This window comes from Saccopteryx leptura, chromosome 3 (genome assembly GCF_036850995.1).
Source record: "Saccopteryx leptura isolate mSacLep1 chromosome 3, mSacLep1_pri_phased_curated, whole genome shotgun sequence".
Classification (NCBI taxonomy): Eukaryota; Metazoa; Chordata; class Mammalia; order Chiroptera; family Emballonuridae; genus Saccopteryx; species Saccopteryx leptura.
The window spans coordinates 66,931,101-66,957,296 of record NC_089505.1 but is presented as its reverse complement, the minus strand read 5'-3'; the positions used below and the strand labels follow the sequence as shown (position 1 = coordinate 66,957,296).

At 50.0% G+C, this 26,196-nt stretch overlaps 2 protein-coding genes across 4 annotated transcripts in view; one reads left to right on the top strand and one right to left on the bottom strand.

Annotated features, from left to right (window-relative positions):
* Positions 1-14,931, bottom strand: part of NUCB1 (nucleobindin 1) — a 28,093-nt gene extending 13,162 nt beyond the window's left edge. The window contains exons 1-4 of one of the 3 annotated variants that reach the window (XM_066373963.1): positions 14,820-14,931; positions 14,261-14,427; positions 11,529-11,636; positions 7,673-7,805 (exon numbers count right to left, since the gene is read on the bottom strand). In XM_066373963.1, the coding sequence (XP_066230060.1) occupies positions 7,673-7,805; positions 11,529-11,636; positions 14,261-14,416 (397 nt within the window). In that variant the 5' untranslated portion in view covers positions 14,417-14,427; positions 14,820-14,931. The other 2 variants (XM_066373962.1, XM_066373964.1) reach the window with 2 other exon arrangements.
* Positions 14,932-15,208: 277 nt separating this feature from the next.
* TULP2 (TUB like protein 2) lies at positions 15,209-25,410 on the top strand. The gene is made up of 12 exons (XM_066372563.1): positions 15,209-15,248; positions 15,929-15,961; positions 16,415-16,466; positions 16,884-16,989; positions 18,079-18,216; positions 18,470-18,586; positions 21,119-21,450; positions 22,334-22,446; positions 23,321-23,435; positions 23,523-23,621; positions 23,862-24,033; positions 24,340-25,410. The coding sequence occupies exons 2-12, from the start codon at positions 15,930-15,932 to the stop codon at positions 24,465-24,467; spliced, it is 1,404 nt and encodes a 467-aa protein (XP_066228660.1). The 5' UTR covers positions 15,209-15,248; position 15,929; the 3' UTR covers positions 24,468-25,410.
* Positions 25,411-26,196: the final 786 nt, after the last annotated feature.

Below are 26,196 nucleotides of genomic sequence, written 5' to 3'. Positions count from 1 at the left end.
GGAACGCTGAGGTCGCCCGTTCAAAACCTGGGCTTGCCCGGTCAAGGCACATAGGAGTTGATGCTTCCTGCTCCTCCCACCCTTCTTTCTCTGTCTTCTCTAAAATGAATGAATGAATAAATAAATAAATCTTAAAGAGAAAACATGTCTTTCTCGAATATGTAAAGAAAAGGAAATTTGGACACAGAGACAGACAGAGAAGCACACTGATGTGAAAAGACACAGAAGGTGGCCTTACAAACCACAGAGAGAACCTACAACACATCCTCCCTTCTGCCTTCAGAAGGAACCAACCCGGCTCACACCTGGATTTCAGAGTTCTGGCCTCCAGACCCGTGACAATAAATGCCTGTGGTTAATCCGTGCAGTTTGCTTTGCTGTGACCATCCTAGGAAAGAATGCAGCCTCTTCACAGAGGATGTGGCACACAGTCCGGAAAGGGCAGGGCTTCCGGGCGGGAAGGGAGAGGGCGCGCACATACTCTGCACTGAACTCACATCCCCCGAGGCCTCCCGGGGCCCAGAGGTGATCCAGGCCACGGACAGCCCTCCAGTATCTCCGGGTCTGGTGGGGGCGAAGACTCACACCCTGATGGACGGAAGCCGGGTGCCCTGTGCTGCCCCGGAGGCAGCTTGGGCCACTCGAGCCCAGAGGAGGGACAGGTGTTCGGAAGATTGAAACTCATGCTCATTTCTCTTGCCCCAGATGCAGGCTGAGCCACTACTCTGTGGCACTGTGGTCACAGCAGGAACCAGACAGTGACAGAATCTGTCCCACAGAGCACCCAGTCAAGGGATGGAACAGGTGTTTAAGACACAAACACATGACAAACAGAGGCTCCTTGTTTTTTATAAAATAAAAATGCCTGAGTATTAATTTTATATCCTGCCACTTTGCTGAATTCATTTATCAGGTTCAGTAGTTTTTTTTGTTTGTTTGTTTTGGGTTTTTTTGTATTTTTTTTTTTTTGTATTTTTCCGAAGCCAGAAACAGGGAGGCAATCAGACAGACTCTCGCATGCGCCCAACCGGGATCCACTTGGCACGCCCACCAGGGGGCGATGCTCTGTCCATCCGGGGCGGCACTCTGTTGAGACCAGAGCCACTCGAGTGCCTGAGGCAGAGACCACAGAGCCATCCTCAGCACCCAGGCTAACTTTGCTCCAATGGAGCCTAGGCTGTGGGAGGGGAGGAGAGAAACAGAGAGGAAGGAGAGGGGGAGGGGTGGAGAAGCAGATGGGCGCCTCTCCTGTGTGCCCTGGTTGGGAATAGAACCCGGGACTCCTGCACGCCAGGCCGACGCTCTACCACTGAGCCAACCGGCCAGGGCCCAGGTCCAGTAGTTTTTTGTTTTGTTTTGTTTTGTTTTGTTTTATTTTACAGAGACAGAGAGTCAGAGAGAGGGATAGATAGGGACAGACAGACAGAAACGGAGAGAGATAAGAAGCATCAATTATCAGTTTTTCGATGCAACACCTTAGTTGTTCATTGATTGCTTTCTCATATGTGCCTTGACCACTGGCCTTCAGCAGATCGAGTAACCCCTTGTTCAAGCCAGCAACCCTGGGTCCAAGCTGGTGAGCTTTTTGCTCAAGCCAGATGAGCCTGCGCTCAAGCTGGTGACCTCGGGGTCTCGAATCTGGGTCCTCTGCATCCCAGTCCGACGCTCTATCCACTGCGCCACCGCCTGGTCAGGACAGAGGCTCCTTCTTGCAGGACGGTTAGGGCAGGACCTTCTGAGGAGGTGACACGTGAGCTGAGAGCAAAGCTCAGTCAGCCATACAAAAAAGCCCAAAGAATGTCCCTCGCAGAGGGAAGCACATGGACAAAGGTCTTGAAGTGAGAAAGACATGTTGCAAGTTGGCACTTAGAAAAAATGCTAATGCAAGTGGTTGGGCACGTGGGTGTACATGTGAAGGGCGGGGCTGGAGTGGCCGTGGCAGGCCTCCAGGCAATCACAAGGACAGTGGACTTGATCCCAAGCACACTGGGGAGCTATGTATGGGTTCTGAGCAGAGGAGGGATAGGACTCGAACTGGGCGTAGGATGGGCTGAATGAATAATAGCCCCCAACATGTCCACATCCTAATTACTAGAACCTGTGAATGTGTGACCTCACATGGCAAAAGGGACTCTGCAGATGTGATTAAAGATTCTGACATAGGGACATTATTCTAGATTGCCTAGGTCAGTGGTCGGCCAACTCATTAGTCAACAGAGCCAAATATCAACAGTACAACGATTGAAATTTCTTTTGAGAGCCAAATTTTTTAAACTTAAACTGTATAGGTAGGTACTTTTCTTATCGAGGTAGCGCCCACACGTGGTATTTTGTGGAAGAGCCACACTCAAGGGGCCAAAGAGCCGCCTGTGGCTCACGAGTCGCAGGTGGCCGACCAGGGGCCTAGGTGGTCTCTAAATGTAATCCCAAGGATACTTACATAAGGGAGCAGGGGGAGATCTGAGTACAGTAGAAGGAAATGTGACCAATGAAGAAAAATGCTATGTGCTGGCTTTCAAGATGAAGGAAGGTGCTAATAGCCAAGGAAGGACTGCAGTTCTAAAATCTGGAAAAGGTGCCTGACCAGGCAGTGGCACAGTGGATGGAATGTCAAACTCAGACGCAGAGGACCCAGGTTCAAAGCCCCGAGGTCCCCAGCTTGGGCGTGAGCTCATCCAGCTTCAGCACCAGCTCAGCAGCTTGAGTGTGGGGTACTGGCTTGAGCATGGGATCATAGACATGACCCCATGGTGGCTGGCTTGGGTCCAAGGTTGCTGGCTTGAGCTGAAGGTCATTGGCTTGATCAAGGGGTCATTGGCTCAGCTGGAGCACCCCCCCATCAAGGCACATAAGAGAAAGCAATCAATGAACAACCAAGGTGCCACAACAAAAAACTGATGCTTCTCATCTCTCTTCCTTCCTGTCTGTGTGCCCCTATCTGTCTCTGTCTCTGACTCCCTCTCTGTCTCTGTCAAAAAATAAAATAGCCTGACCAGGCGGTGGCGCAGTGGATAGAGCATTGGACTGGGATGCCAAGGACCCAGGTTCAAGACCCCGAGGTCGCCAGCTTGAGCGCGGGCTCATCTGGCTTGAGCAAAATTAAAAAAAAAAAAAAATGCTCACCAGCTTAGACCCAAGGTCGCTGGCTCAAGCAAGGGGTTACTCGGTCTGCTGAAGGCCTGCAGTCAAGGCACATATGAGAAAGCAATCAATGAACTAAGGTGTCGCAATGAAAAACTGATGATTGATGCTTCTCATCTCTCTCCGTTCCTGTCTGTCTGTCCCTATCTATCCCTCTCTCTGACTCTCTCTCTCTCTCTGTCCCTGTAAAGAAAAAAATAAAATAAAATAAAATAAAATCTGGCCCTGGCCAGTTGGCTCAGCAGTAAAGCATCAGCCCTGTCATGTGGAAATCCCAGGTTCAATTCCCAGCCAGGGCACACAGGAGAAGCGCCCAACTGCTTATCCACCCTTCCCCCTCTCCTTTCTCTTTATCTCTCTCTTCCCCTCCCGCAGCCAAGGCTCCATTGGAGCAAAGTTGGCCCAGTTGCTGAGGATGGCTCCATGGTCTCAGCCTCAGGCACTAGAATGGCTCCAGTTGTAATCGAATGAAGGCCCAGATGGGCAGAGCATTGTCCCCTGGTGGGCATGCTGGGTGGATCCCGGTCGGGTGCATGCGGGAGTTTGTCCGCCTCCCTTCTTCTCACTTTAGAAAAAAAAAAAAATTCTGGAAAAGGCAAGGAGACAGATGCTCCCTCAAGCCTCCGGAAGGAACCAGCCCTGAGACCTTAATTCTGGCCCAGTAAGTCTGATTTCAGACTCTGACCCCCAAACTATAAGGGAATAAATTTGTTATTATTTTTTCTTTTAGATTTTTATTTATTAATTTTAGAGAGGGGAAAGAGAGAAAAGGGGGGAAGAGCAAGAAGTATCAACTCCCATATGTGCCTTGACCAGGCAAGCCTGGGGTTTTGAACCAGCAACTTCAGCATTCCAGGTTGATGCTTTATCCACTGCGCCACCACAGGCCAGGCCAAATGTGTGTTATTTTAAGCCACCAAATTTACAGTAATTTGTAACAATGGCCACAGGGAGTGAATGCAAGTGTTAGTAGGATCCCACTTGTTGCTGTGTGGGAAATAAACAAAGAGGGGGAACAACAGGGGTGGCTGCAGGAAGTAGGTGACAGCAGTAGTCCAAGGGGGACCCGAACAGCAGCAATGGATGTGAAGAGAAGTGGGCAGATTTTGGAGCTATTTTGAGTTGTCAAAGGGACAAAGCTGAAGTCTACAGTGCGGTACCTGGGACATAATAAGCAGTTACCAGGAGACAGTTCTCTTACTAATGACAAGGGAACATCTAATTTATCAGACTCTGAAACTGTAACAACTAACAAAGCATGGCAGAGAAGGTGTGGGTGGTTATGCCAAGGAGGCCGGAGACCACGCTTATTCGGTCATGTTAGAGCTCCAGCACGTGCCCAATGCCTGGCACATAGTAGGACTCAAGACCTGTTGTGTCCATAGATAAATGGAGTCAGACAGAAATAAAAACAAAGGCCAGCTCGCCCACTGACCCTTAATGTCATCCCTCAATGCACAGGGTCCCCGTGTGTAACATAAGAGCCGTGCACGGTGTCAGAAGATGAAAAAAGCTAGAGGTGAAAATCTCTCTCTCTCTCTCTTTTTTTTTGTTGTTGCTACACCTTAGCTGTTCATTGATTGCTTTCTCATATGTGCCTTGACTGTGGGCCTTTAGCAGACCAAGTAATCCTTGCTCAAGCCAGCGATCTTGGGTCCAAGCTGGTGAGCTTTGCTCAAACCAGATGAGCCCGCGCTCAAGCTGGCGACCTCGGGGTCTTGAACCTGGGACCTCGGCATCCCAATCCGATGCTCTATCCACTGTGCCACCGCATGGTCAGGCTAGAGGTGAATCTCAATAAGAAGGGGGCATGGCCTTACATTTAGTGACGGGCTGATATGTGTCCCAGCAGCACCAGAACATACCACAGAGAATAAGAAACAGCATGATCCACAGTAGCAAAGGCACAAACAATGCAGATGCCCATCTACTGATAAATGAATAAACCAAATGTGGTAGAGCCATACAGCAGAATATTACTTGGCCCTGAAAAGGAATGAAGCACTGATCCATCCTATAGGGTGGATTAACCTTGAAAAAAAATATGCTCAGGGAAAGAAGCCAGAAGCAAGTAGGACAGTGATAGGTATATAGAATACATGCTTCCTTAGGGTGATGACAATATTCTAAAGGTGACTTTGGTGATGGTTGCATATACCTGTGAATTACCAAAAACCACTGAATTACATACTTTAAATGGATAAATTGTATGGTATATGAATTATTAAAGCTACTTAAAAGAAAAGCATGGTCTAGACCAGGGGTCTCAAACTCGCAGCCCGCGGGCCGCATGCGGCCCGTCGAACAATTTTGTGCGGCCTGCAGACTAATCCACGAAGTTCAATGGTCTAGACACACTTTGACAAGTCTATCTAGGAATGTTAGAAATGGGCTGGGATTTTGGAATCAAACTTAAGCCTTCCTCTTTCAGGCACGCTTTTTTTTCTTTCTTTCCCTCTCTCTGTCTCTCTTTTTTTTTTGTGAGAGAGAGACAGAGAGAGGGACAGAAAAGGACAGACAGACAGGAAGGGAGAGAAATGAAAAGCATCAATTCATCATTGCAGCACCTTTGTTGTTCATTGATTGCTTTCTCATATGTGCCTTGGCCAGGAGCTACAGCAGAGCAGTGAGCCCTTGCTCAAGCTGATGACCTCAGGGTTTCAATACTAGGTCCTCTGTGTGCTAGTCTGATGCTCTAGCCACTGTTCCACTACCTGGTCAGGCGCTCTCTCTCCCTCCCTCTCTCTTTTAGTATATGTGCTGTCGAAGCGAGCACCCTCCCTCTCTCTTAAAGCCAAGCAATGAGACTATAAAATACAGTCATCCCTCACCATACCGCGGTTCACTTTTTACAGTCTCAATGTATTGCAGATTTTTAAATTGTATATATCTAATTTTGTGTCGCGGATTTTTTGCTATACCGCAGGATTTTGCAGTATATATGTATTTTTATATATTTATTCTTTTAATTATTTTTGTGGTAAAATAAGCATTTTCTGGCCTAAAAAATTGAAAGCAATATAAAAAATGTAAAATGTATTAATTAAAACATATTAAAAGAATATAAAATACTGCTGGTGAGTACCCATATAGAATTTTATATGTTGTTAAAATTACATAGGTTTAAGAGTGCAGAAAGTGTTTAAGAGCATAGGAAGTGTTTATAAGAGTGTGGGGAGGGTTTATAAAGCCTTAAAATATATATAAATAATAAAATAAATATAAGGCCGCTACTTTGTGGATTTTTGCCTATTGCGAGGAGTCCTGGAACCTAACCCCCATGACAGATGAGGGACCACTGTATCGCCTTCAATATAAATGCCAGCAAATTAGAATCATTCTAGTGCGGGAGATAGCAAGGGAAAAAACTAGTGTGGCCTTTTAATAATTTTTTTTTATTTTTGACGGGGGGGGATAGGGACAGACAGACAGGAACGGAGAGAGATGAGAAGCATCAATCATCAGTTTTTCGTTGCGACACTTTAGTTGTTCATTGATTGCTTTCTCATATGTGCGCGGGCCTTCAGCAGACCAAGTAACCCCTTGCTCGAGCCAGCGACCTTGGGTCCAGGCTGGTGAGCTTTTTTTTTGCTCAAGTCAGATAAGCCCGCGCTCAAGCTGGCGTGCTCGGGGTCTCGAACCTGGGTCCTTCCGCATCCCAGTCTGACGGGGCAGGCGTCCCAAAACTACGGCCCGCGGGCCGTATGCAGCCCCCTGAGGCCATTTATCCGGCCCCCCACCGCACTTACGGAAGGGCCACCTCTTTCATTGGTGGTCAGTGAGAGGAGCACTGTATGTGGCGGCCCTCCAACGGTCTGAGGGACAGTGAACTGGCCCCCTGTGTAAAATGTTTGGGGACCCCTGCTCCACTGCGCCACCGCCTGGTCAGGCTAGTGTGGCCTTTTAAACTTTCTGACTCTGATCCCTGTACTGTGGTAACAGAGGCAAATGTCATAGTTCTGAGGAAAATCACATTGAAATATTTAGGTGTAAAGGAACATGGTGTCCACAAAGAACTTGCAAATGTAAAAAGGACATGGAGCAAACAGTAGCACTTGGAAAGTCTGGGATACGGGTGTTTGGGAGGTTTTAGTGCTGTTCTTGCAACTTTATTGTAAGTTTGAACTTACATCAAAATTTTTAATGACCATGATTTCTTAAAAGAGAGGGCATAAACACTCAAACAGAAAAAAAACAACAACGCCAACCTGGCTGGATAGCTCAGCTGGTTAGAGCGCTGTCCTGACACATCAAAGTTGCAGGTTTGATTCCGGGTCAGAACTCATACAAGAATCAATCAAAGAATCCATAACTAAGTGAAACAACAAATCAATATTTCTTTCTCTCTTGGAAATCAATAAATTTTTAAAAAATGAAAAGAATAAACCTACCCCACCCAACAAATTACTGTTCTAGAAAGACTATCAGTCTTCCATGTACATTTTACAGGAGGCCCCCACCTGCCTAGGACGAGATCTGCTGAAAGCCTGGGAGGCAGGTGGCCCTGTCCCATCACCCAGCCCCTGCTTACTGGGCTCCTGCTCCGCGTCCATCTTGGCCTTGAGCAGCATCCGAAGCCGTGACACCTCCTGCCGCTTGAGCTCGTCCAACTTGGTTCGGACATGGTGGCTGACAAAGTCCAGCTCCCTGCTCAGCTTCCCGCTCTGGCCAGAGAGTGAGGGGACACTAGTCAGGCTGGTGGCCTGGGAGGGGGTGCGCTGGGCAGCCTCGTCATTTCTCTGCCATCTCTAAAAACTTCTACAAGCTTTCTGATGCCCCCTAGGGCCCCACAGAGCCCCTGAGAGTATGTCCTAGTCGTTCAGCTGGGCGCCTGAGGCCCCACCCATCGCCTGTCACTCATCCGATCACACTCTTGGTTCCAGCAACACTGACTTCATAGGACCCCAAGCACAGCTCTTTCCTACCTCTTGGTTTTTGCACATGCTGGTCCCTCAAGCCTAACCAGATCCTGGCCGGCCTTCAAATTTCAAAGCAGATGGCACCTCCCATGGGAAGAATCCTGCAACAATCCTCTTGGCCCTGACACACACATGCACAGTGCTGAGGAGGAGGCTTTCTCTGAGCTACCTGTTATCACTTTGTATTATGTGTGTTTCTCAATCAGGGCCCCTAGGGCTTCCCAATAACCCCAGGAGAGAATTTCTGGCTTTGGCCCTCAAGATCCTGCACAGATCTTCCCCTCCAGCTCCAGCTCCTTGTCTATATCATTTATAAGGAGCAGAATGTACCAGGATGCTTCATTTGCATACATAGTTCCTACAGTCTGAATGTCTGAAATGTCACACCTTCATCTCCACCCCCACCCATTTTAACTTCTATACCACAGACACTCCCACTCAGGATCAAACCTCTCTTGGGGGTGACCTTTCCCTAGCAGCAACCTCCCATTTGTCCCATGGGACTGGGCCCCTCTTTGGGGCTTTCCCAGAGCCCTCTACTAAATGTCAGCTCAGTTCATTTTCTGTCTGTCATGACTCACATAGGTCTTTCTAGCCCAAGGGAGCATGGCCCTTGCAGACGCAGCAGGACAAGGTGACCACAGTGTCAGTCACATCAGCCAAGCTCTGTGGTGGACCCACTGGGTCTGTTCTCTAGTTCTGCCCACAACCCCATGTTACAGGAAAACAAAGCAAGGCCCGGGAGAACCCACTTGCCCAATGGGAGGCCAGTTTCCAGCCTGGTGACCAGGTTGGGGTCATGTACCTTCAGAACAGGGGTCCTGGGTTCAAATCCCACCCTGGCAATACCTCCCCAGCATGCCCTTTTCCTGTCCTGGTGCTCAAAAACGGGCTCAGATGATTGCCCCCAGCAATGCCATTTACCACAGGCTCTAAATGTGCTGGGCCAAGCACTTGAGGTGGGAATCATCACTGATTTGCATAACCACCCTCAGTCTTTTTTTATTTTTTTAAATTTTATTTTTTTACAGAGACAGAGAGGGAGTCAGAGTGAGGGATAGACAGGGACAGACAGACAGAAACGGACAGATGAGAAGCATCAATCATTAGTTTTTTGTTGTGCATTGCGACACCTTAATTGTTCATTGATTGCTTTCTCATATGTGCCTTGACTGTGGGCCTTCAGCAGACCGAGTAACCCCTTGCTCGAGCCAGCGACCTTGGGTCCAAGCTGGTGGGCTTTTTGCTCAAACCAGATGAGCCCGCGTTCAAACTGGCGACCTCAGGGTCTCGAACCTGGGTTTTCCACACCCCAGTCTGACGCTCTATCCATTGCGCCACCACCTGGTCAGGCCTTTTTTTTTTAAGCAAGCGAACGAACGTGCGTGCACGCAAGAGAGAGACAAAGACAGACAGGAAAGGAGAAAGATCACAGAAGCATCAATCATTAGGTTTTTGTTGCGCATTGCTCACCTGTGCTGAGCACTCACTGAACCAGCGCTCACAGGCACTTACTAAGGACTGCTACTATGCTTGTCTAAGCCCTTTACCTATCTAACCTGGGATAATCCTAACCTGAACCCCAAGAGGCTGTAGGCCCCTGGTCAAGGCACAACAAACATCAACTTATTGCAGCACTTTAGTTGTTCACTGATTGCTCTCTCATATGTGCCTTGACTGAGGGGGAAGGCACGCTCCAGCCAAGCCAGTGACCCCTTGCTCAAGCCGTGCGGTCTTGAACCTGGGTCTTCAGCATGTGAGGTCAACGTTATATCCACCGCATCACTGCCTGGTCAGGCTACCTCAGCCTTTTTTCTGGGAAGGAAACCAAGGCACAGAGGGCGCAGCCATTTACCCCAGAGAGCAGAAGGTGAACCTGGAACTGGACCCCTAACCATCCCGCTGCAGGATCTGCCAGATTAAGAGGCCACTGTTTTGTCTCCCTATATGGGCAGTGGGAGGGGTTGGGCCCAGTTGTCTCTGCTTTTACCTGTCGCTCCTCAGTGGAAGGGAGGACAAGAACAGACAAAAGTCCCAGGAGCCTGACCAGGTGGTGGCGCAGTAGATAGAGCGTCAGACTGGGATGTGGAAGGACCCAGGTTCGAGACCCTGAGGTCGCCAGCTTGAGCGCCGGCTCATCTGGCTTGAGCAAAAGCCCACCAGCTTGGACCCAAGGTCGCTGGCTCGAGCAAGGGGTTACTCGGTCTGCTGAAGGCCCGCAGTCAAGGCACATATGAGAAAGCAATCAATGAACAACTAAGGTGTTGCAATGCGCAACAAAAACCTAATGATTGATGCTTCTCATCTCTCTGTTCCTGTCTGTCTGTCCCTGTCTATACCTCTCTCTGACTCTCTGTTTCTGTAAAAAAAAATAAAAAAAAATCCAGGAATGCTGGGAGGTTTTTTTGGGGGAAGGTAGCAGGGCTGCCTCCCTATGAGATCCAGGTCCTGGGGCCTTTCCTGGGCTCAGGTGTTTAAAGAATTTGAGATGTCTCCTCCAGATGGGACATTCTCTCAGCACCAGAACAGAAAGGGAGTCTGTGCGTGGTGGGTGGAGAGAAAGAAAAGGGTGGGGCCTGACCAGGCGGTGGTACAGTAGATAGAGCATCGGACTGGGATTTGGAGGACCCAGGTTCGAGACCCCGAGGTCGCCAGCTTGAGCACGGTCTCATCTGGTTTGAGCAAGGCTCACCAGCTTGAGCCCAAGGTCGCTGGCTCAAGCAAGGGGTTACTCAGTCTGCTGTAGGCCCCTGGTCAAGGCACATATGAGAAAGCAATCGATGAACAACTAAGGAACTGTAACGAAGAATTGATGCTTCTCATCTCTCTCCTTTCCTGTCTGTCCCTATCTGTTCCTCTCTCTGTCTCTGTCATAAAAAAAAAATTTTTTTTCAAATAAGTAAAAATAAAAGGGATGCTGCCTATGGGATGAGGTGGCACCAGACCAGAAGGCAGGAACCTGGCCCACAGGAAGGACAAACACTGCTATCAGGACCTCAGTGTTCTCTTCTGCAAAGTGGGGATAATCAGGGCTCCTCTAGAGGTGATTTTTCGCATGCAGAATGCACTGTGCTGAGCACTCACTGAACCAGCGCTCACAGGCACTTACTAAGGACTGCTACTGTGCTTGTCTAAGCCCTTTACCTATCTAACCTGGGATAATCCTAACCTGAACCCCAAGAGGCAGGTTCTATTATAATCCCATTTTACAGGTAAGGAAACTGAGGCACAGCAAGAGGTGGTCACACAGCTGGTAAATGGTAGAGCTAAGTCTGGGAGCCTACAACTTCCACCTTTCTGTGTAACCACACACTGTGTGCCCAAGTCCCCTTCCAGCTGTGTGACCCCAAGAAGCGATTTCTCCCTTGTGAGGGCTGGAGCCACATGACCCCTGTAGGAAATCTGGTCCTTCCCCAAAGCCTGCCCTCCGAGCATGTGTCCCCTTCTGCCACGTGTACCCAGTCGCACCTTGATATCCTCAGCATTGGCAGCTTGTAGCTTCTCTCGGAAGTGCCCGTCAGTCTCCAGCACGTTGATGACCTCCTGGAGGTACCGGTGGTAGTACAAACCTGTGTCCTGAGGTGACAAAAAAGAAGATAGCAGCTCTAGCCCCTGCCCTGGTTCTTCCCCAAAGGTAGGACCCAGGCCCTGGTCCCCATGGAGCAGGACACTTGCCCTATAGATAAAAGCTCTGCAGCCAGAAGCCCCAACGCTAATCCTCATCTGTTTTGTAACCCCAGGGAACCTGCCCGACCACAACTCTCATCACTTCCCAGGTCTGTAGAGATAAAATGTGTCACAAGGGCAAACACACAGCCCACTGAGCGGGGCTTACGGAACAACAAGGGTACCTGTTGGCAAGCCGTGAAACATTCATTGATTCCTTATGATTTCACTGAGCCCCCACCACGTGGCAGGTGCTGTTCCAGGGGATACAGCAAGCAAACAAGACAGACAAAACTCTCTGGGCTCGGCTCTAGCTGGTTGGCTCAGTGGTAGAGCGTTGGCCTGGCGTGCAGGAGTCCCAGGTTCAATTCTCAGCCAGGGCACACAGGAGAAGCGCCCAACTGCTTCTCCACTCCTCCCCCTCTCTGTCTCTCTCTTCCCCTCCCGCAGCCAAGGCTCCATTGGAGCAGGGTTGGCCCGGGCGCTGAGGATGGCTCTGTGGCCTCTGCCTCAGGTGCTAGAATGGCTCTGGTTGCAGCAGAGCATCGCCCCCTGGTGGGCGTGCCGGGTGGATCCCGGTCGGGCGCATGAGGGAGTCTGTCTGACTGCCTCCCCGTTTCCAGCTTCAGAAAAAATACAAAAAAATAATAATAAATAAGTAAAAATAAAAACTCTCTGGGCTCCCAGTCCTACTTCTCAGATCTGTGCTGAAAATAAATTAGATAAATGGCCTGGCATGATGGGAAGGATATAGAAGATACTCAATTTGCTAGAGCTCTCACTATATCAATTGAGGAGAACACAGTAGGTGCTTATTAGGTGGTAAGCAAATCACCTGGCTATGCCACTGTGGGTACACTCACTCCTATCATTGCTAAAACAAAGTATCACAAACTAAGTGGCTTAAAGCAACACACATTTATTTTCTTAAGAGTTTTGGAGGTCAGAAGTACAAAATCAGTGGGTAGGGCTCGGCTCCTTCTGGAGGCTCAGGGAGAGAATCTGTTTTCCTGTCTTTTTCAGCTCCTATGGGCTGCCTGCCTGCCTTTGCTCATGGCCCTCCTCATTCTGACATCTTCTTACATCATCACATTGCCTCTGACATCATAACATTCCTGCTTTCCTCTCATAGGGACCCTTGTGATTACATTGGGCTCACCTGGATCCAGGATGTTTTAATCTCAAGATGATTAACTCAGTCACACCTACCAACACTCTTTTGCCACATACACACAATGTATTCACAGGTTCTAGGAATTAGGGCAGGAGCATCTTTGGGGACCATTATTCAGCCAAATGCAGTGGGTTGGAATCCCACATCTGCCAATTACCAGCCATGTGACCTTGTTAGAACTGCTCTGATATCTAGGTGTCCTATGTTTTTATTTACTAAATTTGGCAACCTTAGCCTTGAACAAGTTATTTAATCTCTCTGTGCCTCAGTTTCTTCATCCATCTGCTGCGATGTTATGATGATTGTTGTTGTTACTGATGTTTTATAACATTCAGTGCTTTCTATTAGCCTTGGTATAAAGAAATTCTCTACCATGGCCCACAAGGCCCCAAGTGATCTATCTGCCTTGTCCCCTCTCTTGCTCAATCAGCTCCAGCCAAACTGGCTTCTCCGGCCACACAGCCTTTGCCCAGCCTATTCCTTCTGTCTGGAATCGTTCCTCCCTAAACTTCAGATCTCAGCTCAAAGAGTCTTCCTTCCTGACAATCACTCCTGGTGTCCACTGTCAGCTCAGCGAGCTAGGCTGGTCTTTGATGGTATTGGGCTTGCGTAAGCACTGTGTTTGGCTCATACAAGATAATCAAGGAGTGTGTGAAATCAATGAAGGGAAAGGGGACACAAAGGTGCCCTTCTGTGTCTGCAAAGATTTCCTAGGCAGCTAACTCTCTGTGTGAGGACCTGCCACACAGGAGCATGGCAGGATCTGTCCCAGAGATAGTGACGCATCCATCCTAGTACGAGCTGTGGGTGGGTTTAGGTCATAAATCAGAGCATTGGCCTTGAGGAAATCTTTCAAGTTCCAAATCTTCTAAGATCAAAGGTTTCATAGCATTGGATAAACACATATTGGAATTAATAAATGAGCAGTTTATACGTCCCTTTGTAATTTCAACTACAACTCTCAAGAGCTCCAGGAAGTGGGAACGTCCCAGTTACCTAACACGTAACACCTGCTCAAGGTGCTACTGGGAAATGTAGTTTTTTTTTTTTTTTTTTTTTTCAGATTTCTTCAAGAGAGAAGGGGGTCTTTAAAAAAAACAACAACAGAGAGGTTTAGATGTGGGGAGGGGCGGGTAACAAGTGATGTTGATTTTTCGCTTAAAATCTAACCTGATTTCCTACACCGCAGTCAGGGATTTAGTAATCTGCCCCATCTGTCCCCGCTTTCCCCAGTTTTTCCTCACGTTCAAGCCCTGGGACTATAAAGCATGGCGGGCAAACTCCAAGCCGTGTCCGTGGGGGGTAGTATCCACTCAGGGGTCACAGGGGTCCGCGGGAATTGTAGTACCACTACAGACACCTGGCTGGACAGCAGGGCAGGACCACTCACGGGGCTCTCAGTCGCGGGGCTCTCCTTCTTGGACGCCCCCCGCTCCAGGGGCACGGTCAGCACAGCGCGGAGCAGCAGCAGCGGTGGCAGGAGGCGGAGGGCTGCGCGGCACCCAAAGGACGGCATGGCGGCGTAATCTGTGCGGGCAGAGGTGGATAATGTCTGTCCGAAGCCTCCTCTTTCCCTGGATCAAGGAGTCAGGCCCCCAGGACCGCACACTCCCCTTCCTTCTAAGAGTCAAGAATCAAAGCATTTTCCAGGACCCCAAATTCCGAGCCTCCAGCATTTCCTTCCTTAGACCCAGGAGTCCTTGCTCCCTGCACCCGCTTCGCTCGCTGACTCAGGGATCCGAGATCTTAAGTTCCACTTTCCCCAGAGCCAAAGGTCCACGCTCACCAGTCCCCTTTTATCCTAAGAACTAGGAGAGCTGGTGCCCAGCTTGTCCTCCGGCACTCAGTCCCCCAGGGCTGTAGTCCTCCACCTTCCCCCCTTCCCAGGACCCAAGGGTCTAAGAATCGCAAGCCCTCACCTCGCCTTCACCGCAGAGGGCGTTTTCCCGGGCTGAAACCTCCGCTGCCTTCCTGGCAATTTCCCTCAAGGTCACGCCCCCTTTCCCCGCAGAAGACCCACCCTCAGCAGCCTGATTGGTCCACGGTAGCTCCAGCCTCTCGGTCCTTGCCTAGTGGTCCCGCCCCTTGTGGAAGTCTCTCGCCTGTTCTCGAAAGACTTTCCTCCTTTCTCGGAAGCCCAAATTCTTGACACAATTCCTGCCTTCTAGGCAACTTTCAAAGAGAACTACAACTCCCTGCAGGCCGGGGTGGGGTGGGGTAATAAAAATGACTTAACTTCCGCGCCATCTTGGCCCCTTCGCCTCTTGGGAGTTGTAGTTTTCCCCAGTTATTTTCTCCCCGAAGTGGCTGCAAGTTACAGAGCTATAGCAATTGTCCCAGATCACCTTGTAAGTTTATAATATAAATAAATGAGAGGTGTAGAGTGAGAATGCGCTGCGACTTCTCTGGGGTCCCTTTAAGGAACACTCGCATCCCTTTCCATTCAGAACGCCACGGTAGCCTGGCTGCGGCAGAAGCCAGGGGTCATTGCTTTGTCGGAAGCTGAGCGTGCGGGAACAGGAGGAAGGAGATTAGGACAGGTCCCAGAGGGAATACCTTCTCCCTCGATCCCTCTTTCTTCCTCTGCCCAGTGACCCAGAGATTAGGCCCACAACTCCCAAAGAGTTGGTCAGGTATGTTTAGAAATTGATCAGAGTGGCAAAGTACTGAGGCGTGAACGTGAAACGCCCCTCCAGGCACTAGGGAAGGAGAGGGGATCTCCTGGATCCTGTGTAGGTTGGTACTACTGGTGGTCTGGGGTCATTGAGGGTTGGTTGTTTTGGGCTCAGAGTTATGAGTTCCCATTTTTGGGTGTAGGAGGGAGTTAGGTATTTGGGGGGAGAGAGAACAGGATAGTGACAAAAGCTGGAATCAGGCTCCTGGGTCCCTGGACAGGACTAGGTGCTGAAATTCAGGCTCCTGGGTCCAGGAGAAAAAATAAAGCTTAAGATAAGGAGTTGGGGGTGGGGGAGCAGAGTCCATTGGGATGTTGAGTCTGGGTCCTCACTTCTCGTTCTTGCTTCTCCAGAATGTCTCAGGAGAATGACACTTGGAAGGAAGAGTGAGTGGGGAAATGGGATAGGAAGGGATGGAGAAGGGGTTGGAGGGGGAAACTTGGAGTTTGATTATGCCCACACACACTCACTGTGGTCTCAAAATAGTGTTTTCAGGTTTAGCACCAACAATCTTGCAGGAAGGGTCTGGGGGCCTGGACTTCTGGGTCCCACCTAAAGGGATTGAGTTTAGGAGGAAGACTCAATGGGTCTAAAAGAGGAAGGACTGAGGGCTTGGACTCCTGCGTTCTGAGACAGGAGGGCACTGGGATCTCTGACACCTGGCTTCCAGACGGGCCGGTGCTGGGAGAAAAACCTTCAGAACTGGGAGATCAGGCTCAGATTCTAGCCCCTCTGTGACCTCACAAGTGCTCAGAATTCTAAATTGGCAGGAGAGGGAGGGGTCTTGGGCAATGGGTGGTGCCCTGCTTACTGTTATCATAAGCCTGTATCTCTGTCAGGGTCCTGTGGGATAAGCTCGCTGTCATAAGGCTGAAGAAGCTGAAACAACAGGTACTACGCCTAGGAATCCTGACACCCCCACTGTATCCTCTTCTCTAGCTCCCTGGGCCCCATCTCCCGGACTTGCCCTGGGTTTCCTGGCCTTCGTTAGCTCTCTTGAAGTCTAAAGCCTTGCAATTGAAAAGTGAGAAAATAGGAATTCCAGATCCTAGAGAAGCAAACCTGGGTGCTGAGACTCCAAAACTTCTAAGAAACAAGAGCTCCGGAGGGCAGGACTCCCAGGTCCTAGGGGAAGAGCAGATTGGGTGCCAGGACTCCTGGTTCTGAGAAAGGAGGAGATGAGGGTCTGAGGGCCTGGACTCCAGGAATTCTTCCACGAATGCAGGCCTCCCCTTGCCCCAGGCTCATTTTCAGCCCAGTCTTCCGCAGGATTTGTGGCCCCCACACACCCCTTTCGTGCTCCCGCAGCAGCGACAGAAGCGCCTAGAGTCCCTCATGGTTCTGGCCAATCCTGACGCTGCCCTTCGGGCCCGCCAACCTCGATTGCTGTCGAAGCGCCTTGCGGGTGACAGCGGTGAGGAATTGTTCCTATAGTCGAGTAGGATCGTAGGCCTGGGGGAAGGGGTCTGTGAAAGTGAGGCGCGGGGCCTAAAGGGTTCAGAGCGGAAAGAGCCTGCTTGAGCCCTGGAGTCAGGACTTGGTGGAACACCTGAGCACAGGGAGAGCACCGGTGTTGGGCACAAGGCAGCTAGAGGATGGGGCTCGAGAGGATCCCGTGATTGGGCTTGTTGGAGTTCTGGGGCGGAGCCTGCTAGAGCCCGGGCCTCCCAGAGACCGTGGAGCGTGGGGAGTGCTGTGGGTTCCTGGTGGACGAGGAGGCGGGGGTGGGGGTGGGTGTAGGCCCAGCGCTGAAATTGGCAAAGCCCGGGAACTAGTTTTTTTTTTTGTGTGTGTGTGTGTGTGTGTGTGTGTGTGTGTGTGTGTGTGTGTTTGGGGGGGGGGGGTCTGGGTAATTTAGAGACCAGGTCTTTTTTTTTTTTTTTTGTATTTTTCTGAAGCTGGAAACGGGGAGAGACAGTCAGACAGACTCCCGCATGCGCCCGACCGGGATCCACCCGGCACACCCACCAGGGAGCGACGCTCTGCCCACCAGGAGGCGATGTTCTGCCCCTCCGGGGCGTCGCTCTGTCGCTCTGTTGTGACCAGAGCCACTCTAGCGCCTGGGGCAGAGGCCAAGGAGCCATCCCCAGCGCCCGGGCCATCTTTGCTCCAATGGAGCCTTGGCTGTGGGAGGGGAAGAGAGAGACAGAAAGGAAGGGGGGGGGGGTGGAGAAGCAAATGGGCGCTTCTCCTATGTGCCCTGGCCGGGAATCGAACCCGGGTCCCCCGCACGCCAGGCCGACGCTCTACCGCTGAGCCAACAGGCCAGGGCCAGGTCTTACAAACTGAAAACCCCACTGGGATCGTTTACGCAAGGTGTCCACAACAATTTAGCTGTAGATCCATCCTCTTTTAAGCCTTAGAATGAAGTTTGGGTTCTGAATAGGTCTCGAGGGTTTGGGTAGTCAGTCAATCAGGGGCTATGTCTGGGGAAATGGATCTTCTTTGCAGAAGACTTCAAGGTATACATCATGTTTATAGGCCTCTCTGCACTTTCCTCTAGACCTTGGGAACTCTTTCCTTCAGGAGAAGGTGCCAGAGGCACATCTGCACTCTGGTGTCCACAGTGTTCTGGGCACCATGAGCTGTGGTGGAGATGGCAGCGATAAGTGCTGCCTCTTAGCATCGTCAACTGAAGAAGGTAATCACAGCCCTTGGACTGGCTACACCCTAGAATTACATTCCCCCTAGAACCCAGGAGTCTGGAACCTCAGCCCTTGCTCTGCAAAGGACTTGGGAGTCCAGACTCCTGCCTGCCTTGAAATCCATCACACAGGCTCCAGGTCTTGAACCTTCTCCTTCTTCAACACCCAATAATCTGAATTTCCAGCCCTTTCCTCCCCCAGTACCCAGAAATCCCAGTCTCCAGTCCCCTTCTCTATCCTGGCTACCAGACAATTCCGATCTGGAGTTGGAGGAAGTCTCTGTGGAAGATGTTCCCGCCTTCTCCTCTCCTTTTAAACAGCCTCCGTGGACAAGACGGAGGGGTTGGCTACCCCTTCAACAACTTGGTAATTTTTATTTCCAGTACATAATTAGGCCCTGCAGTGGGGCGAGAGGAATGGGAAGCACCAACTCACAGTTGCTTCTGTATGTGCCTTGACTGGGCAACAGGGGGCAGTTTTGAGCCAGGGACCTCAGCATCCCAGGTCCACGCCTTCTCCACTGCTCCACCACAGGCCAGGCATTTAAGTTTTGAGATATATGTAACATAACATACAATTCACTCACTTAAAGTTTACAATTCCAGGCCCTGGTTGGGTAGCTCAATTGGTTAGAGCATTGGTCTGATACCTCAAGGTTGCAGGTTCAATCCCCAGTCAGGGCACATACAAAAATTAACCAATGAATGCATAAATAAGTGGAACAACAAACCAATTTTTCTTTCTCAAATCAATAAAAAGATAAAAGTTTACAATTCCATAGTTTTTATTATATTTTTTTGTGTGTGTGTGACACAGAGAGACAGAGAGAGGGACAGATAGGGACAGACAGGAAGAGAGATGAAAAGCATCGATTCTTTGTTACAGCACCTTTGTTGTTCATTGATTACTTTCTCATATGTGTCTTGACTGAGGGGCTACAGCAGAGCCAGTGGCCCCTTGCTCAAGCCAGTGACCTTGGGCTCAAGCCAGCAACCATGGGGGTCATGTCTATGATCCCACACTCAAGCCAGTGACACCATGCTCAAGCTGGTGAGCCTCTGATCAAGCCGGCAACCTCGGGGTTTCAAACCTTGGTCCTCAGAGTCCCAGGGCTATGCTGTATCCACTGTGCTAGCACCTGGTCAGGCTACTTCATTCCTTTTTAGTCTTTAATATTTCATTGTAATAATATTCTATTCTTGTGACTGGCCAACTATTTTACTATTTCAAAACAGGAATTTTAATTATCAACCCAAAACTCCATTTTCCCTCTACCCCCGTTTTAAGATACTCAGTCTCTCATATGCTGTCTCTGGGACAATGGAAGGGGAGATATCTAATTCCTCTGTGTTCTTAGACCCAGGAAAGTCAGAGACTTCTTTTTAAAAAAATTATTTATTGATTTTAGAGAGAGGAAGGGGGAGAAAGAGAGAGAGAGAAACATCAATTTGTTGTTCCACCTAGCTGTGCATTCATTGGTTGCTTTGCTTGTATGTGTGCCCTGACTGAAGATCAACCCACAACCTTGGTGTGTTGGGAGATGCTTTAACCAACTGAGCTACCTGGCCAGGGCCGGGCATAGACTTCTCCACCCCTGTAGACCTCCTGCACGTGGGAGAAGTGGGAAATCTGGCAAGTGAGGGCCAGAAATCTAGGAGGAACCCAGGTGGCCTGAGCTCCATCTTCTTCTGGCTTTTTCCATCCTTAGGGTCCAGTACAGAGAACAAAGGCCAATCCCAGGATGTTGCAGATGAATATGAGTCAGTTTGTCCGGAACCAAACCCTGGAAGGGGTGGTGATCCGGGAAGTGGAGACTTGTCCTTCAACAAGGTGGGAGGTGGCACAGCCTATCCAGATAGAAGGAAGACTGGCCTTGGACTCTTGGGAGGGTGGGGCTAAAATTCTGCAGCCCAATCAGAGGCTGCTTTTACTGGTGGGTGGAACCGGTTGTGATTGGGTTCGCAGAGGCTACGTGTGTGCCCCAATTACAATCTAGAGCAGGGGTCCCCAAACTACGGCCCAGGGCCACATGCGGCCCCCTGAGGCCATTTATCCGGCCCCCCCGTCGCACTTCCGGAAGGGGCACCTCTTTCATTGGTGGTCAGTGAGAGAGCACAGGATGCATCCTGTGTGCTGTATGTGGTGGCGCCACAAAGCGCAGAGATGCGGGACACACGCGTCAGGGCTCCAGAAGCGCGTCTTATCACTTGTTACGGCTAGCATTGACAAATATGGAACCAGACACTGACCATCTCATTAGCCAAAAGCAGGCCCATAGTTCCCATTGAAATACTGGTCAGTTTTTTTATTTAAATTTACCTGTTCTTTATTTTAAATATTGTATTTGTTCCTGTTTTGTTTTTTTACTTTAAAATAAGATATGTGCAGTATGCTTAGGGATTTGTTCATAGTTTTTTTATAGTTCGGCCCTCCAACGGTCTGAGGGACAGTGAACTGGCCCCCTATGTAAAAAGTTTGGGGACCCCTGATCTAGAGGATTTGAGTCCATGTGAGCACATTAAACCCAGCCCACCGAAAGGCAGCGAGTTTGGAGAGGGTGAAACAGTGACAGGAAAGGGAAAGTTGACACTCACTCTGGTATTGACGAAAGTTAGATAGTTTCATTTGGGTAGATCCTGGCCCTGTGATACACTCGAGATCGAATCAACACCAGTTTTTAGATAAATGGGCCGTGCAAAAAAGTTCTCCAATCTGTAGATGGAGTGGGCGTGGCTACAGGTGGATAAACTCTTAAAGGGACTGTCCAATCAGCCAGTGGCCAAGGTGTTTGATGAATAGGCCTAATAAAGGTCGAGAGTGGGCGTCCTGACCTGGGATGGCCAGTCTTTTCCTAGCGGGGTTGGGAAGGTGGCCTGGGTCTGATCTGTCCCTCAATTTGAATTTGGCGCTCGGGCCAGGGAGAAGACCTGGAAGAAAATAAAGAGGAGTTGAAGCCTACAGTTAGGAACTTCCCAGGGGTGGACTATGATGCGGTGTCCGAGGCCCTGGAAAGCGAGCGCTGCGCGGGCTTCAGCGATATGGAGAGGTCGCCCCTCTCGTCTCTTCTCGCCCCAGGCCCTCAGCTGGGCGAGGACATGGAAGCATATGTACTGCGGCCAGTGGAGCCTGGCTACACGGTGCAGTGTTGCATCGGCCGCGACAAGCGCGGCGCAGATAAGGGCTTGTTCCCTTTCTACTATCTCTACCAGGAATCGGCCTATGGCCGGAAGGTGCGGTCTAGCAGCCCCTGAGCAAGCCCTACCCAGGGACAAGTCCTGTCCCCTTCTGAGTGAGATCAGAACTTTACAAATCCAGGCCTTCCTCATCACTGATTAAGTCAACTCCAACTCCAAAACTTCACAAAACTAAGATCTTTAGAGCCCCATGGCAGAGGCTCTACCCATCCCATAGCCAACATCTGCCACTCAGAAGATGGACCCGCCTTTCTCAATGTCCAGCCACTACACACCCTCTCAGGGTCCAAAACCCCACTCCTTACGTATTCTCTAGATCCCATCTTTGTAAGGTCAAGTCTGGCCATTTCACTGAGCCTTCTTTGCTATAAAGCCTCACCGAATATTGGGATAAACCTTGCCCCCTCAGGAACCAAGCCCCCGCCTTGATGGATTTCCAATCCAGAACCAAGCCACGCCCCCCTCAATCTGGCCATTCCCCTCTCAGTGTGGCTGCTTCTTGTCAAGGCACTATCTCTCCTAGAAAGAGGCATTTTCCTATTCAGAGCCAGATCCACTTTTCCCAGGTGAAACAGCTACTAAAATCCTGTTGCAATGTTCAAAATAAGGCTCTTCCCTATTCTCCAGTGCCAGGCCCTGCCTGTTAGGTTTTCTCCTTCCTGGGCTCTGCCTAAACTTTGGACCCAAAAGTTCAGTCCTTTGGAAAGATTGAAGGGTGTATATTAAGATATGAAGCTCCCCTCAGGACCCAGCTAATGACTTCCTTCAGTGAGAACCGCATCTCCCACCAAGCCATGGGATGCTTATTGTCCCATTACCCTTTTCTTTGTTGTAGGGACATAGTGTTTTCTTGTCTTTGGACCCCTACTCTAGCCAGATACTAGAAATTGAATTTGATGGGCTGTTCTCACATCCACAGCACTTCCTTCTCACTGGGCGCAAGAGAAAAAGGAGCATGACCTCTAATTATCTCATCTCCCTGGACCCCACAGACTTGTCTCGGGATGGGGTCAACTTTGTGGGCAAAGTCAGGTAGGAAGAGCCCTGCCCTGTGTGAGAAACAAATGGCAGATGACAGGGCGCCTGGGGGGAAAAGGGGAAAATTGAACTACATTTTCAAGGAGGAGGCCATAGAGCACAAGTTCTACCTGCTAGGACCTTTTCTCTTAGAGAATGATGGGCTCTCTAGTTCTTCAGGTTGTAACCTCTCGGTGGTTGGAAATAGACTTGAATGCTTTAGAGCAGAGGCTGACATTTAAGACATTTAAATTCTTGAAAGGCGGCCCTGGCCAGTTTGCTCAGTGGTAGAGTGTCGGCCTGGCATGCAGGAGTCCCAGGTTCAATTCCCAGCCAGTGCACACAGGAGAAGCGCCCATCTGCTTCTCCACCCCTCCCCCTCTCTTTCCTCTCTGTCTCTCTCTTCCCCTTCCGCAGACAAGGCTCCATTGGAGCAAAGTTGGCCCAGGCGCTGACGATGGCTCTGTGGCCTCTGCCTCAGGTGCTAGAATGGCTCTGGTTGCAACAGAGCGATGCCCCAGATGGGCAAGAGCATCGCCCCCTGGTGGGCGTGCCAGGTGGATCCTGGTCGGGTGCATGCGGGATTCTGTCTGACTGCCTCCCCGTTTCCAACTTCAGAAGAAAAAAAAAAATTCTTGAAAGACAAGCAGGCTGGGATTCCTAAGTTCCTGAGTGAGATGAGGGCTGAGAAGTGTGAGTTCTTGTGTTCTAGAGGGAAGTGGGTCCCTAAAGGATGAAAGCAGGAAACTAAAAATCAGTTTACAGGGCTGGGACTGTGGATACATGTAACAAGGAAATTAGTCTTATGTTCAGGTGACATGGGAAAGGAGTTAATGTACAGCATAATGGTAACAGTTATTTTATTCTGGCCACCGCCTTCTTGGAGCAGATCTAATGTCTTGGGCACCAAGTTCACCATCTTCAACAATGGGGTGAATCCCAAAAAGAAGTATTACATCCCAGAGACTCCTCGGATCAGGGAGGAGCTGGGCATTGTATGTTATGTGAGTGTCTGGGAGACAACAGAGTGAATGGAGCAGAATGGTGGGGAGGGAGAAAGAGCCAGGCCAACTGGAGTGTAATACTCTTAGGAGACCAACGTCTGGGGATTCCGAAGGCCCCGGAAAATGACTGTGATCATTCCAGGAGTTGATGCCCAGAACAGGAGAATCAGCATCCAGCCACAAAATGTGAGATGGCTAAGGTTGAGAATCTCTGGGTCAATAGGGGAGGAAGGGCTGGGGGATACGCCCTGGGACCTAAGGGAAGAGGGGGCCCATAGGTTGCAGAAGGTCACATCTGACGCCTGGAGGATTTTGCCAGACTTATGTGTCTGTTAGGAAGGAGAGACTAGGAAGTCAATATTCTGTGTCCGGATAAAAAAGGCTAGTTGGTGGTAGGTTAACCATGCCCCCTACTTTAACCTCTAGGAAAGAGAATCACTACTGAGTCGCCTCCAAACGGGGGCCACCCAGGAGCTGATCCTGCTGCAAAACAAACCCCCATTGTGGAACCAGGAGACCTGTGCCTACACGCTCAATTTTCATGGTCGAGTTACTCAGGCCTCGGTCAAAAACTTCCAGATCGTGTATCCGGATGACCGTGAGCTCCTAGGAACTGGTTTACTTGGGAAAGGCGGGTGGGCTACGCGGGGCGCGACGGCGGTGGATAGCGGTGGTGCATGAAGGGACGAGAACTACTTCTCCCATCAGCATTTGAGCGTTTTTCTCAGCAGAGCCCACTTCACACTGTTGCAAAGCTTCTTGGGAATAGTAGTTCACACGGGCTTCAGAAGATTTTTGGGGACTTAGGGCGCCGCACAGGCTCTTGGGAGTGTGTTTTCTCAGCTCATAGGCAGGTGGCAGGGAGATGAGTCTGACTTGGCTTAGTTACTGATTTTCTCGTCAGTTGACTCCATGGTGCTTCAGTTCGGTCGCGTGGCCCCAGACATATTCACAATGGACTTCTGTTTCCCGCTTTGCCCACTCCAAGCCTTCGCCATCTGCTTGTCCAGTTTCGATGGGAAACTGATGTGAGTAATTCAATTAAATATAAAACTCTCAACAGCTCCTGTGCCTACTCATTTGGAGAAAGGGCTCCAGCATGCCTTCTTTTGCACCACCTTACTAATAACCACCACTTGTTAGATGCCTCTTGGGTGCCCAGTCCTGGGTTCTAGGTACTGAGCTGTTCAGCTGCACCCACTCTCACAGAAGGCAGTGGATCACGGGAGGTGGTACTTAAACAATCGAAATGCACCTCATCAGGCAGTGATGCAGTGGATAGAGGAAGCTACCCACTTCTTGGTGGCCCAAGAAGCTGAGCACCCAGGTTCAAAATCCCGAGGTCACCAGCTTGAGCATGGGCTCACCAGCTTGAGGGTGAGATCATAAACATGACCCCATGGTTGCTGGCTTAAACCCAAAGTTGCTGGCTTAAGAAGGGGTCACTGGCTCAGCTGGCGTACGCCCCCCCAGGCTGCCTGCCCCTGCCAAGGCACATATGAGAAAGCAATCAGTGAACAACTAAGAGTACCACAATTATGAGTTGATGTTTCTCATTTCACTCCCTTCCTGTCTTCTCTCACGCTAAAAAAAAGAAAAAAATCAAAATGCTCTACTATGAAGGTAAAAGCACATGGAGGCACAAGTCAGCTGGGTCAGAGCAAGGCATCTCTAAAAAAGTGACTTTCGGCCTTGGCTGGGTGGCTCTGGATAAAATTTCATCCCTGCACACTGAGGCCAGGGGTTCCATCCTGGTCAGGGCACATTAGAGAAGCAATCAATGAGTGCACACTAAATGGAACAACTAAGTGGAACAATGAGTTGGTTCTTTCTCTCCCTCCCTCAGTGGAAAAAAAATTTTTTTTTTTTATAGAGATAGAGGGAGAGTCAAAGAGAGGGATAGATACAACAGACAGACAGGAACGGAGAGAGATGAGAAGCATCAATCATTAGTTTTTTGTTGCGACACCTTAGTTGTTCATTGATTGCTTTCTCATATGTGCCTTGACCGTGGGCCTTCAGCAGACCGAGTAACCCCTTGCTTGAGCCAGCGACCTTAGGTCCAAGCTGGTGAGCTCTGCTCAAACCAAATGAGCCCTTGCTCAAGCTGGCGACCTCGGGGTCTCGAACCTGGGTCCTCTGCATCTCAGTCTGATGCTCTATCCACTGCGCCACCGCCTGGTCAGGCTGGAAAAATATTTTTTTAAGTGGTTTTCATACTACACCAGAAGAATCATGAGGAACTAGCAGAGCCAGGGGTCAGGGATGGGAACATCAGACAGTAGACAAAGCTCATGTGAAGGTCTTAAGGTGGAAGAGGGTTTGGTTGGTTTGGGAAAATGAAAGGATAGTTTGGTAGGAGCCTGGGGAACCAATGGAGGAGGGACAGGACAGATCTTATGAGGTCAGAGGAAAGTTCTAAGCTGGAGATGGGTAATTGAAGACATGCACGAGTGAGAGAGGATAATTACAATATGTGCCAACACATTTGTTTTTATTTTCTCAAGTGAGTAGCGGGGAGGCAGAGAGATTCTCACACGTGCCCCGACCAGGATACACCCTGCAAGCCCCCTTTTGGGAGATACTCTGCCCATCTGAGGCTGTTGCTCTGTTGCTTGGCAGCGAAACTATTTTAGCACCTGAGGTGAGGCCATGGAGCCATCCTCAGCACCCAGGGCCAACTTGTTCCAACTGAGCCGTGGCTGTGGGAGAAGAGATAGGGAGAGAGAAAGGGGTAGAGAAGCAGAAGGTTGTTTCTCCT

Excerpts from the sequence above, each read along its gene's own strand:
- TULP2 (XM_066372563.1), top strand. The coding sequence starts at position 15,930 with ATGTCTCAGGAGAATGACACTTGGAAGGAAGA. Across the intron at positions 15,962-16,414 it reads AATGACACTTGGAAGGAAGA|GGTCCTGTGGGATAAGCTCG; the intron begins GTGAGTGGGGAA and ends TATCTCTGTCAG. Across the intron at positions 22,447-23,320 it reads AACTTTGTGGGCAAAGTCAG|ATCTAATGTCTTGGGCACCA; the intron begins GTAGGAAGAGCC and ends TTCTTGGAGCAG.